The sequence below is a fragment of the Elephas maximus genome, chromosome 4 (genome assembly GCF_024166365.1).
Source record: "Elephas maximus indicus isolate mEleMax1 chromosome 4, mEleMax1 primary haplotype, whole genome shotgun sequence".
In the NCBI taxonomy this organism is placed as follows: Eukaryota; Metazoa; Chordata; class Mammalia; order Proboscidea; family Elephantidae; genus Elephas; species Elephas maximus.
In genome coordinates this window covers 162319128-162332824 of record NC_064822.1, presented here as the reverse complement: position 1 = coordinate 162332824, position 13697 = coordinate 162319128, and the positions used below count along the sequence as shown (strand labels likewise).

Genomic DNA, 13697 nt, shown 5'->3' with positions numbered 1-13697 from the left:
CCAAAAGCAGTTGCAGCAGTGCATTGACAGGGAACTGCCAGAAATTCAAGCCGGATTCAGAAGAGGAAGTTGAATCAGGGATATCATTGCTGTTGTCAGATGGATCCTGGCTGAAAGCAGAGAATACCAGAAAGAGGTTTACCTGTGTTTCATTGACTATGCAAAGTCATTCCACTGTGTGGATCATAACAAATTATGGATAACATTGTGAAGAATGGGAATTCCAGAAACACTTAATTGTGCTCAAGAGGAACCTGTACATAGATCAAGAGGCAGTCATTTGAACAGAACAAGGGGATATTGAGTGGTTTAAATTCAGAAAAGATGTGTGTCAGGGTTGCATTCTTTCACCGTACTTATTCAATCTGTTTGCTGAGCAAATAATACAAGAAGTAGGGCTATATGAAGAACGAGGTATCAGGATTGGAGGAAGACTCATTAACAACCTGTATTATGCTGATGACACAACCTTGCTTGCTGAAAGTGAAGAAGACTTGAAGCACTCACTGATGAAGATCAAAGACCACAGCCTTCAGTATGGATTACATCTCGACATAAAGAAAACAAAAATCCTCACGACTGGACCACTAAGCAACATCATGATAAATAGGGAAAAGCTGAAGTTGTCAAGGATTTCATTTTACTTGGATTCACAATCAACACCTACGGAAGCAGCAGTCAAAAAATCAAATGACACATTTCACTGGGCAAATCTTCTGCAAAAGACCTCTTTAAAGTGTTAAAGAACAAAGACGTCACCTTGAAGACCAAGGTGTGCCTGACCCAAGCTATGGTGTTTTCAATCGCCTCATACGCATGCAAAAGCTGCACAATGAATAAGGAGACTGAAGAAGAATTGACCCCTTTGAATTATGGTGTTGGCGAAGAATATTGAATATATCGTGGACTGCCAAAAGAACAAACAAATCTGTCTTGGAAGAAGCACAGCCAGAATGTTCCTTAGAAGCAAAAGTGGTGAGACTACGTCTCACACACTTTGGACACGTTATCAGAAGGGAAGAGTCACTGCAGAAGGACATCATGCTTGGTGAAGCAGAGGTTCAGCAAAAAAGAGGAAGCCCCTCAATGAGATGGACTGACAGTGGCTGCAACAACGGGCTCAAGCATAGCGATTACTGTGAGGATGGTGCAGGACTGTGTAGTGTATCCTTCTGTTTTACACAGGGTCGATATAAGTCAAAACTGACTCGATGGCACCTAACCACAACAACAAATAATAATAATAATTTAAGTAATTATGTATAATGCCATTCATCCTACAATAGTAAGGTAATTTTCCATTATTTAATAACTTACTTCCATTTCTGTATCAATTGATTTCTCTTCTATTGCTTCTATTTCGGTTATGCTTTCATCTGAAGTAATCTCAGGAACTCTTGGTAATGATATTTCAGCTATTTGCGCAAGATTAGATAGCTTCTCATGTACTGAAATAACTCTAAAAGTAACAAAAATATATGTATTTTATTAGAAAAGTTAAGAGGCTTTCATTTATTTTCATACTCAATAATACATGTTCAGTAAGCCTTCAGTTATTTAAAGATTAGAATTCTGACATCTACAAACATCATTTATTCAATCATTCCTTCATTCAACAAATACTTACTGAGTACATGCTAGCCACCTGGAACTCTTCTGAGTACTAGAGACCCAACCACAACCAAAAAGAAACAATCCTAACCCTCATAATATTTATGATCTAGTTATAACCTTAGATAAAATGTATAATTATGAACTGAATTAGTTACAATGGAATAAAGGTACACATCCAAAATATTGCGTAAGAGAAAAAGAAAGAAAGAAAATACATATCCACGTAGCCAAAGAAACTCCAGGCAATAATAAAGAGATTTACTCCAATACAAATCTTAATGCTAGGCTGCGGTTGACTGGTTGACGTGAAGTTAAGAAGAATTATGACAAGTTAGCAATGGCTTTAAAAGGCTAGTCAATGAGCCCACAACAGATAAATGTGTTGTTTGTGTGGGGAGAAGAATCAAGAAAGAAAGAAATGCAAAATCCTAGAAGGACAGAGCATACAGTGACAAGGATGCTAAAAATGGAAAGATTCGGGGGGCGCAGCTCAGTGAACAGAGGATGCTCTGAAGCCAAAAGTGAACCAATGTAGTCAGAAGATGGAAAGTTTGAAGGGGCAAATAGCCACCTGCATAGCCCTCAGGAGCTCCACACTACAGACATACTGTGTGTGTGTGTCTCCATTCAGAGAAGGAGAAAATTTTCATAAGAAAGAAGTAAATGATCCGAAAGAGTACACTAACATCCGGACTATGTTGAGAATGCCAGTTCTCTTTTTCCACAGTATCCTCATCTGCAGTATGGTATAATACGTGATTATACTAACAACGATTCTCAGAAATAAAACATAAAAAGTACTTTTATTTATATATAAAGGGATCCGAAATGATATAGTATGTTTTGGAAACTTTATTATAAAAAGGCAACAGTTAAAATGTAAAGACCTGTTGCTAAAATGTTGGAGTCTGCTTTGTTTATTTGGAAAGCTTACCCATCAAAAATGGGTCATCGATGCCAAAAAAGCCCCCTGATGCACTAGAGAGAGAACAAGTTTAAGACTCAAAGAAATCAAGTCTATTCTTGGTTCCATCACACACTAGCCATGGGACCCCTACCTACAGAGTCACTTAACCTCTCCAACCCTGAGATTCCTCCTACTGCAAGACAAGAATAATAAAATCCACCTCATTTAAATCACAGGGTTTTTGTAAGGATCAAATGACATAGCTATATATAGTCGCAACCATTAAGAGCTATATAAAGGTAAGACTGTATTCTAAAACACCATTCCTCATTCTAATAGCCAGAGAAAAAATTCTTGTTTCTGTTCCAAATAAAACAAAGCTGTAACTGTAAGAAGTATAAACAGTTCTTTTATGTTTGGGTTGCAGATTGTTAATGGAAGTCCAGAACTGCACTGTCTGTTACAGAAGTAAATGGTCCCATCTAGCTCTGTAAAGAGCAGATTGGGGCCAGGCCGGGCATGTTGGACCTCTGTGCAAGAAGCACCCATCAGATGACCCACAGGCTCAGTGTTAGGCCCAAACCCCATGACCTCACTTGCTCCTGCCTTTGTAGCCTGTCTTGCTACTGACCTCCCTTCTCTCCCACATGTATCTTCCCCTTCTAGGTCAATACCTGAGCCAGCTTCATTTGGCCTCTACCTTGGTACTACAAAAAAGCATCCAGCATTCTTTTTATATTTGACTAGCTGCCCACAGCCTCTGCTCTCATCTGTTGACTTGCGAGTACTCTCTCGCCCAGTCTGCCATGGTCTGGAGGGCAGGACGAAGTGATAAGTAAAAATGTGGGTGACAGGAGGCCCTTGGTTAATATGGAGTTTAAAGGCAGAGGTAGAGAACTTGATCAAAACAGCGTAACTACCATTCAGACAGACCTTAATAAGTCTTTCCCATACAGAAATCTTTATATATGTTTATTGAGACCACTATCTTTTCTTTTGTTGCTGTAAGAAAAATGTAAAGGATTAAAATACATTTTTCCTTATGAGAATTTAACTAAGAGATGAGGAACAGAAGTGAACTAAAGAGGAGGTTTGCCCAATTTGCAGGTTATCCAAGCTCCCTCTTTTCTGGCCTATTTTTTACCCAATTTTACTCTCATATTGCCTACTAAAGGATGGTCAACAAGAGTAACTCCCCACATACTGATTTTGTAACTCAAGAACACAGGGATGCCACCCGGGGACAGAGAAACAATCCCTTTTGACAGTGCCACCAAGAACGTTTCAGATGAAAGATTGTCAGGTACCATCTCTGTGAAGGTCTCAGTGATAAGAATATGTCCTTAATTTTAGTAACCCCACTGCTGATCATAAACACACAGAATGAAGAGCTTTTTGGCATAGAAAAAGAAGCCCGTCAGTTTGATTACATTCTCTTCTAAAGAAATTAAATCATTTTCATTATGTAGTTCTGGATTTGCAAGGCAAGTGCATAATTTCCTAATTTTATTGCTTAGATATGCTGGTATATGACCTATGCCTAGGTTTTCTGCTATTTCACTGAAGGAAAAAAAAGAAAGAGAAAATGGAGTGAATAATTGAAGTTCCGCCAGCTCTTGAAACAGCTCTTGTTTTATTCTATTTCATAGGGAGGCCAAGAAGTCTGTCAAAATGAAAATGTTGGAACAAGAACAAGACTCCTCAAGGAAGGACAGAGAAGCACCAATTCCCCACTCACTAAGTACTTACGAGACGCGTCACAGGTCAGAGAGTGGCACACTTGCTGCCACTGTAACAGACACAGGAGTTGGAATGACACCTGACATTCACCCAGTGCTTTTAGCTTTTCAGTGCATGTTCTTATACTTTGACTACCTTGATCCTAACAATAACCCCAAAAGTTAGGCAGAGCAGGTATTGTTACTTCCATCTTACAACTAAAAAATGAAGGCCAAGTCCCAAGGACAATGAGCATTGGAATCAAAAAGAAATTAACTAGCATGTATTAGGACTTCATTTCTCTTTATGGCTGAGTCATTTTATATGATGCGTATGTACCACCTTTTGTTTCACCATTCATCTGCTAATAGGCATTTATGTTGTCTCCGTGCTACAAAATGGACGAATGTTGAAAACGCTATGCTGAGTGAATAGTTCAGTCACAAAAGGACAAATGCTGTATGATCCCACATGGCTGAGTCATATGACATTGTATGCGTACACCACATTTTGTTTCACCATTCATCTGCTGATGGACATTTAGGTTATTTCCATGCTACAACATGGATAAGCCTTAAAAATATTATGTGGAGTAAAATTGGTCAGTCACAAAAAGACAAATATTGTATGATACCACTTACATGAAATACCTAGAGTAAGCAAATGTATAGAGACTGAAGTTTATTAGTGGTTACCAGGTGTGGGAGGGAGGAGGAAGAGGGAGTCATTGCTTAGTGGGCATTGAGCTTCTGTAAAGGGTGATGAAGAAATCTGAAAAGAGTGGTAATGGGTGCACAACATGATGAGTGTAACTAATTTCACTTAACTGTGCATGTAAAAATGTTAAATAGCAAATGCTTTGTTATGTGTATATATATATATATATATACATACAAACACATACATACATATGTTATTGTTGTTAGGTGCTATTGAGTCGGTTCTGACTCATAACAACCCTAGGCACAACAGAGCGAAACACCACCCAGTCCATGTGTATATATGTATACCCTGGTGGCATAGTGGTTAAGAGTTACGGCTGCTAACTAAAAGGTTGGTAGTTCAAAGCTACCAGGTGCTCCTTGGAAACTGTATGGGGGCAGTCCTACTCTGTCCTATAGGGTCTCTATGAGTCGAAATCAACATGATGGCAATGGGTTCAGTTTTGTTGGTTATATGTACCAAAAAAAACCCCACTTCCGTTGAGTCAATTCTGACTCATAGAGACCCCGTAGGATTTCCAAGGTTGTAATCTTTATGGAAGCAGACTGCCACATCTTTCTCCCATGGACCCACTGGTGGTTTCGAACCACTGACTTTTTGGTTAGCGGTTGATCGCTTTAACCACTGTGCCACTAGGGCTCCTTTACATACATATACGTCAATAGAAAAGAAATTGTGTAAGCAATGAAAAAAACTTTTAAATGAGGAATTAGGTTAAGGGAAATGGGAAAAGAGAGAAACTAGGCATAAGCAAAAGTTAGAGATATGTCATGGAGAGGGAGGAAAACAGCCTGGATGCAGCAGACACTTTTGACTTAGGGGATAATATAAGATTCCGTAAAGAGGGAAAGGTGAGGCAATGGAGGTGGTAGGGTTTGGGCTTAATTCTGTAACCCAATACAGAGCGACAATAAGTTATTTTTTTAAATGCATCAAAATTATGGGCAAAATACAGTACAGGCAACACCTCTGTACCCTTGTATAATCTTCATGAAGTGATAGTAAATGTTCCTCCAAAACCCCTAGGTACTATTATTATTATTCCCATTTCACTGATAAGGACACTGAGGTACAGAGAGGTTAATTAACCTGTCATAGGTTGTGCAGGTAGTGAGGGGCACAACTGGAATTTAAACAAAGCCGGCTGGACTCAGAGTCGGTACTCTCAACCACTGTAATACGATACTCCTTTGAGTAAAAGGAAGATTCTTCTTAAAATGTCTTTTAAAAGTTCTCTTGTGCTTTACCTTGTAAATTATTGAACCAATCTGTTCTTATGAGATATCATCACAGAAGGTTAGAGAATTGTGCATTAGTTATCTTTACTTGCCTGTTCAGTGGAACAATGAAAGACCCAACAAATAAATTGCTGGAACTGGGATGTCTAACATCTACAATCTTCAGGGGCTTCAAGTTATATGCATACAATAATAAAACCTATAAAAAATTAAAAGGCATATAAAATATGACATCAAAATTACATTTTGCCTCAAAAATTCAGTATTCTCAAAATAATATCACACTAAGAAAAGTTTTCTTTAGAATAACGATTCTTTTTCAATTGACTTTAAAGAGAAATGATATGAACAAGAATTGTGCTAAATTTATATGAAAATAAATACTTTTTGGTAACAATATTATATTATTTTTCAAGAGTGACATTTCTTACTGCAATTAAGTTCAATTTTCGCATTTCCAGGCAGGCCTCTACCAGAAAAAGCAGTTACCATCCAGTCGACTCTGACTCACGATAATCCCATGTATTTCAGAGTAGAACTGTGCTCCATAGTGTTTTCAACAACAACAAAAAAAAAATTTTGTTTTAGATCACCAGGCTTTTCATTCCAAGGCACCTTGAGTAGATTTGAACCTCTTACCTTTTGTTTAGCAGCTGAGTGCATTAACTGTTTGCACCATCCAGAAAATCCAGGCCCTCTAGGGCAAACACTGAATACATACCTGGTGAATATCCAACTTTTTGCTTTTTGTTACTCCTCCATGTGTGCCTTTCCCTTCCTTGGTCACAGCCTTTCTGTGCATTCAGTTAGGCTTTTCCCTGACTCTTCTCTTCATCCATCCAATCCCCCCACACACTGTCCCTGTCCCCACTTCTAAGATCAAACCTCTCCTGGTGACACATGCTGTAGTAATTCCCATATGGTTTGAATTCTGGCAATTCTTAGAATCACTTCCATACAATGAAGCACTTATTTACAGTCATGGAGTCATAGAATTTCAGATTCATAGAGTGTTAGCTTTTATCAAAGTACCTCATTTTGATTATAAGAAAGGGAAGGCTCAAAGGTGCCAGTCAAAAATGACTAATTAAACACATGCATTTTATTTATCTCCGTGTCCTTGCAAACTACCCTAAAATATGTGCAAAGGGATTTTTAAAAAAGGCATAAATCCATGGACAGGCAGAACAAATTGAGGAGGTGAGGCAGACAAGAGATTTGAACACTTTGAAGGACAGAAAGCACTCGCAAGAATATTACGGACTCAGCAGAAAGCAAAGGTTGTGCCCTAAGTGCCTTCAGAGTGGTTGCCAACAGAAAGCACGGAAGATGCTTAAGAATCAGAGGCATCTGGTATCTGAGAAGGTGGGAGAATGGGTGAGCTACAAATAGGAGAAGTTAGACACTATCCCCCAATTTCTTCTCTGAGCCCGTGCAACCAGGAATTGCCCCTTCCCTCACTTCCACTCTCCTGGCTGAACTTCTTCAATTTTGCTCTCTGCTGAGGTTAAATCAGAGAGGCTCTATGTTCAGAGACATTAGGTACTGGGATGAAATGCTGCATTGAAATCAGGGGAATGAAGTGAAAGTCTGTATTCTGAACATGAGGTACTCCCCTATTGTATCTCCCAGAAAAACAGGCTTTCTATAACCCTTCTCTAGGCAGGAGTCTACAAGAGTTCTCCAGGGAAATTCACCAGTCAAAGAAAAAAGACCTACAGACACTGACATTTTGGTACCCTCCAATGGAACTGCTAGCTCCTTATGCAGTTACACTACAGTGAGGTCTATAAATCAATGAGCCTGACCCAATACGCTCTTTAGTCCCTCACTCCAAACATGAATGGACAGCCAAAAGTCAATAGACATGAAAGGCAGAGACCAAAATTAATAGGAGAAAGGAACTTGCAGAATCAGATACAAGACAGAGAGCAGAAGAAAACTTCTGTGAATCCATAATTAATATCCGCAGACAGAAGAAAAACAATATTGCAACTGTGAAACAAGAACATAGTGCTATTAAAAATGAAACAGAGGATGAGAAACAGCACTGAGCATTAAAAAAATCACAACTAAGTAATCGATAAGCACTTAACCAGTTGTTGTTGAGTTGATATAACTCATGGCAACAACATGTATGTCAGAGCATAACTGTGCTATACTGGATTTTCAATGGCTCAGTTTTTTGGAAGTGTATATTTTTCATAAATAACATGCCCACGTAAATAACATACCCACACAATAACGCAGGCATACCTCGCTTATGAAAATAGTGAGGGAAGTTGCCCAGTTGGCCAAAAAAAAAAAAAATTATAATGTTTGGAGGGCCCTTCTTCCGAGTGCTTCTGGGTGGACTTGAACCCCTAATCTTTGTTAGCAGTTGAGCACATTGACTATTTGCACCACCCAGGGACAAATCATCAATAGAAGATTTGAAATATAAAATTGAATATATCTCCCCCAAATTAAAGTCTAAATTTAAGAAGATAGTTAATAGGGGGTGGGAAAGATGAAAAAATTAGACGCATCCCAGTGGGTTCACTAACTGAATAACAGCAAGTACAGAAATAATCAGGGTCAGGAAATTATCAAAAAGAACATATCTGTGAACTGAAGAATATTACTTTCCAGATTAATAGGGGCACAATGGATGAAAGGCCCACACTAAGAGACATCATGTGATTTTAGAACACGGGAGACAGAGGGAAGATATCCAAAGCTTCCAGAGGAAAGAAGTTACATATAAAGAATTGGAAATCTTTACATGAATGGGATTAGACTTCTCAGTAGTGATGCAGGATTGTCATAAAACAATGGATGCCTTCTACACTCTGAGGGAAAATAATTTTCAACCTAGAATTCTGTACCTAACCAGACAGTGAACTAAGCATTAAAATAAAGACTTTTCCCATATATCCAAGGTCTTTTTACGTCCAGTGTAAATACAGGGTTAACTTCAGTCAGTCTGTTGCAACACTGTAATCATCTCTAGGGAGTGTACTGATGGTATTGACTGTTCGCCAAATCTGAATGGAATGTACCAACTAGTGATCTGCATGGTTTAAAACTGGAAAAGCTATGAGGCAGGGTTGTATCTTTTCACCATAGTAATTCAATCTGTATGGTGAACAAATAATCCAAGAAGCTGGACTATATGAAGAATGCAGCATCAGAATAGGAGGAAGACTTATTAACATCCATTGATATGCAGATGACACAACTTTGCTTGCCAAAAAAAAAAGAAAAAAAAGAAGCACTTAATGATGAAAGTCAAAGACTACAGCCTTCAGTATGGGTTATGCCTGAACATGAAACAAAACAAAACAAAAATCCTTACAAGCGGACTGATAAACAACATCATGATAAATGGAGAAGAAATTAATGTTGTCAACAATTTCATTCTACTTGGATCAACAATCAATGTCCATGGAAGCAGCAGTCAAGTTGTGTGATATATATATATACTTACTTACAACAACAGAAGAGCAGCTGTTGCGGCTACTTATGTACAACCAAACACCTCATGGGATTTGGTTTCTTGGTTCAGAGTCATGGTTTCATGGGACATCCCAGTTAATTGGCCTAATATCACCTTGTTTTCTATCTTCTAGTTCATTGTGTAGTGCACAGGGTCTTAAAAGCTTATAAGTGGACATCCAAGGTACAATGGTTGATTTCTACTCACCTAGCAACATAGGAAGAAGGACAGTCAGGAATAGGACACGGAAATGGAATGTGTGCTTAACTGCCTCCAGGAGCAACTACCTCCTCTTTGCCATGAAACCAGAAAAACTGAATGGTGCCCAGCTACCATTACTGAACGTTTTGATCAAATATTCTATAGAAGAATCCTGATCAAAATAAGGAAAGCAGCACAGAATTTCAAATTATCATTGAACCCAGGCTTTCTTTCATTGAGGCTGGATGAACCCCTGAAATAACTATTGCCCTGAGATAACTCTTTAAACCTTAAGCCAAAAATACCCCTTAAATCTTCTTTAAACCAAAGAAGAGTTTAACTTAATTAGTAAAGAATGTCTACCTTGGGCACTGTGCTTTTTTATAGAACTATGTATATGGGATCAAATTGACAACAGCAACTTGAAAGGTTAGGTAGAAAGCTTAGAAGGCAGGGAGATTATATTAATGCAGGAGGAACAATTCAGAAAAGGAGGGTGAAATGTAATCAATATCACTGAATAGTGCATATAGAAATTGTTGAATTGGTGTATATTCTGCTGTGTATATTTTCAACAACAACAAAATATTTTTTTTTTAAAGAAATCCAATGATGCATTGCATGGGGAAAATCTACTGCAAAAGGCCTCTTTAAAGTTTTAAAAAGTAAAGATGTCACTTTGATAACGAAGGTGTGCCTGACTCAACTCATGGCCTTTTCAGTTGTTTCATATGCATGCAAATTCTGGACAAACGAAAAGGAAGACAGAAGAATTGATGCATTCAAATTATGGTTTCGGTGAAGAATACTGAATAGACCACGGACTGTCAGAAGAATGAACAAATAAATCTTAGAAGAAATACAACTAGAATGCTCATTAGATGCAAAGATGGCAAGACTTTGGCTGGCTTACTCTGGATACATCATCAGGAAAGATCAATCACTAGAAAATGACATCATGGTTGGTAAAGTAGGAAAAAAAAAACAACCATTGCCATCAAGTTCATTCCAACTCATAATGACCCTATAGGACAGAGTAGAACTGTCCCACAGGGTTTCCAAGGAGTTGGCTGGTATATTCAAACTGACCTTTTGGTTGACAGCCCAAGCCCTTAACAACTGCTCCACCAGGGCTCCTGTAAAGTACAGGGTCGTGGAAAATGCAGAAAACCTTCAGTGAGATGAATTGACACAATAGCCACAACATGGATTCATGCATACCAATAATCATGAAGGTGTCTCAGGACCAGACACTGTTTCGCTTTGTTATATGTAAAGTCACCATAAGTTAGAGCTGACTCCATGGTGACTAAGAACAATAAGAAGCCATAGGGTCTGAAATATACCACAGGCAGGCCTGTAGCATCTTGTCAGCATTTTTTATAAAAAATATACATATCGATGATTTGTACCTGGCTTCTATTATGTCTTCATTTCTATTGTTGAGTCTGTTCCCATGCCTTGTTTTGGCTATAAGAACAGATAATTATAGGAGACGACGCCTCAGATGAGACTGCAGCTTTCTTGAGATCAAAGTATCTAACCAAATTTTGGTCGTTCACGATCCATAGATAAAATGTGTCCTGTGTAACCGACAGAGGCCCCTGGAATCTGCTCCTACACATCTCAGATCTCCCTAAGATTACTCATGCTTTCTTTTTTCTGCCTTACCTTTATTTGAGTCTTTCATGAATACATTTTTGTGGAGTCTGGTGAGTCCTTTGAATAATAAGAACAAATGTAATGAGAATATACCTTTTATCATGAAGTTGGAAGATGTTTTTATCCAACATAAGTAAGCAGGGACAGGCAACCCAACCTAGGAGAGAGATGAGGGAATTCTCAGGAGGATGTTGGATGTAAGTCTTAAAAGGATAGTTGACACCAGGCCTCAAGAGCAACGAGTCCAGTCTGAAGCAAACGGATAGAGATTCTAAGAAGTCTGTCTCCAAAACAGAACTGAGTGTCTCATGAGTTTAACCATATGAAGATGAATTACATAGTTCTATGAAAGTTTGAGAAGAGTTAGATATTCTAAAATATATAGCACACTAAGTTAAACAAAAATAGGGCAATTTTAAACTCCAGGAAAGAAGATAAAGACAGGAAGAAGGGAAATGGTGCCTTTTTTGGCTCAGCTGTGAGAGCTATTTACGTAGTCATAATAACACAGACTACGATTTAAATGAGAATTGTGACATAACTCTATTAGGGGAAATGAGGAAGGGAAGAGCATGTGAGGCGAGGGGCGAGATGCTAACATAAGAATGCTAAATCCTCCTCCCTATGGTAATGTGTGAAGTTGACCACTCGAAAAAACAGACATGTGAGGCATGTAATTTAGATATATGGAAGAAAATACCATAAAAACAAAAACAACTGAAAGAGCTGAAAATAATTGCATATGAGGAAGGGCATTTAGGGATGGGAAGGGCTAGGCAGAGGACTGTGATATTTATCATTATTATTACTAAAAGAAGAGCCTTTCTTCCAATAAAGGGAGTTGATTTCTGACTTTCTCACTTTGAATTGGCTAACACAATGCCTGGCATACAGTATGTTCTATCAATTAATTAGTAAGCAGCTAAATTACAGGATGTGTTACCAAGAACACAATATTAGGAATCAGAAGACTTAAGTTCTCATTTCTATTTCTGTCACTAATGAGTTGTGGCATAGCTCAAGTTACTTTAGCATTATAGGAATTAGTTTCCTCATCTGTAAAATAAGAGCATCAAATAAATGTTCACTTCATTTCTTCGAGGTTCTGAAATTTGACTTGGATAGTACCCAGAAGTCAGAGAAGGTTTCCAGTGGCACCTACTGTAACAGATGGCAATGGGGTAGCTCCTCCAACAACTATCATTATAGCTGTTACGGTGCATTAATAGCACAGGTCTAGACTAGTGCATTTCAAACTGGAATGTGCTTAAATCACCTGGGAGATATTATTAAAATGCATATTCTTATTCAGTGGGTCTGGAGTGGGACCTGAGATTCTGCATTTCTAACGAGCTTCCAGAGAATGCCAGCGATGCGGGTTATCAGCCACGCTTTGGATAACAAGGACCAGGGCTGACTAGATGCCAGTTCCTGCATCATTGATGCAGCCTTTGCCATCTCCAAATCCCAGAAGCTGTATGGAATATCAGGCCCCAACTGCAGGACCAGGCTGTAGCTACTAACTTGGCCAACCACATTCAGCATCTCAGAGGCGAGGCCTGAACATCTGCATGCCTCTGAGTTACAGCATTCCCGCCGTCTGTGTTGGCCAGGTCCATAGCACTGGGCTTCTGCTTTTATTATGACTTGGTAGTTTTCCCAGAAACCCAAACTCTTCCTTCAGTATCCTGCTAGGATAGCCTGCTTGTTCGGAACTCTGAATAGAATCTAGCTCTTATTAAGACCCTCAGAAAAAAGCACTGTCTCTGCACTTCTTTCCAGACAGGCTAGATTCCTGCACTAAATAAAAACACACCTCCAGGAACTATTTCACCTCTCTCCATGTTTGTGTTTTCACTGGCCAGAGGGAGTCTTGCTTTTGAGTGCTTTGCTTGATTAGACTTCCAGTACTTGATAATGCTTGTCTGAATCAGGTTTGATCCTTCTGTGGCCTCTGAATACCATGACTTGGGCTGTCCAGCTACACTCAACACAATGGCCCTTGTTGCAGTTTGGATTCCCTCCAAACCAGGCCTCACACGCTGAAAGGAAGAACCAGCTACTGATTTTTTTTTTTTAAGGAAGAAAGAAGTTTATTTCTTTCTCATTTTAAGGAAGTCCAGAAATGGTTAACCCAGGGCAGGCATCAGTGATT

The 13697-nt window shown here is 38.8% G+C and overlaps 1 protein-coding gene across 4 annotated transcripts in view; it reads right to left on the bottom strand.

Annotated features, from left to right (window-relative positions):
- CFAP54 (cilia and flagella associated protein 54) overlaps positions 1-13697 on the bottom strand; it is a 499063-nt gene that overhangs the window by 72035 nt on the left and 413331 nt on the right. For all 4 annotated transcript variants that reach the window (XM_049884120.1, XM_049884121.1, XM_049884122.1 and 1 more), the window contains 2 exons: positions 6294-6400; positions 1318-1459 (listed from right to left, as the gene is read on the bottom strand). In XM_049884120.1, coding sequence (XP_049740077.1) covers positions 1318-1459; positions 6294-6400 — 249 coding nt within the window. The remainder of the gene's footprint in view (positions 1-1317; positions 1460-6293; positions 6401-13697) is intronic.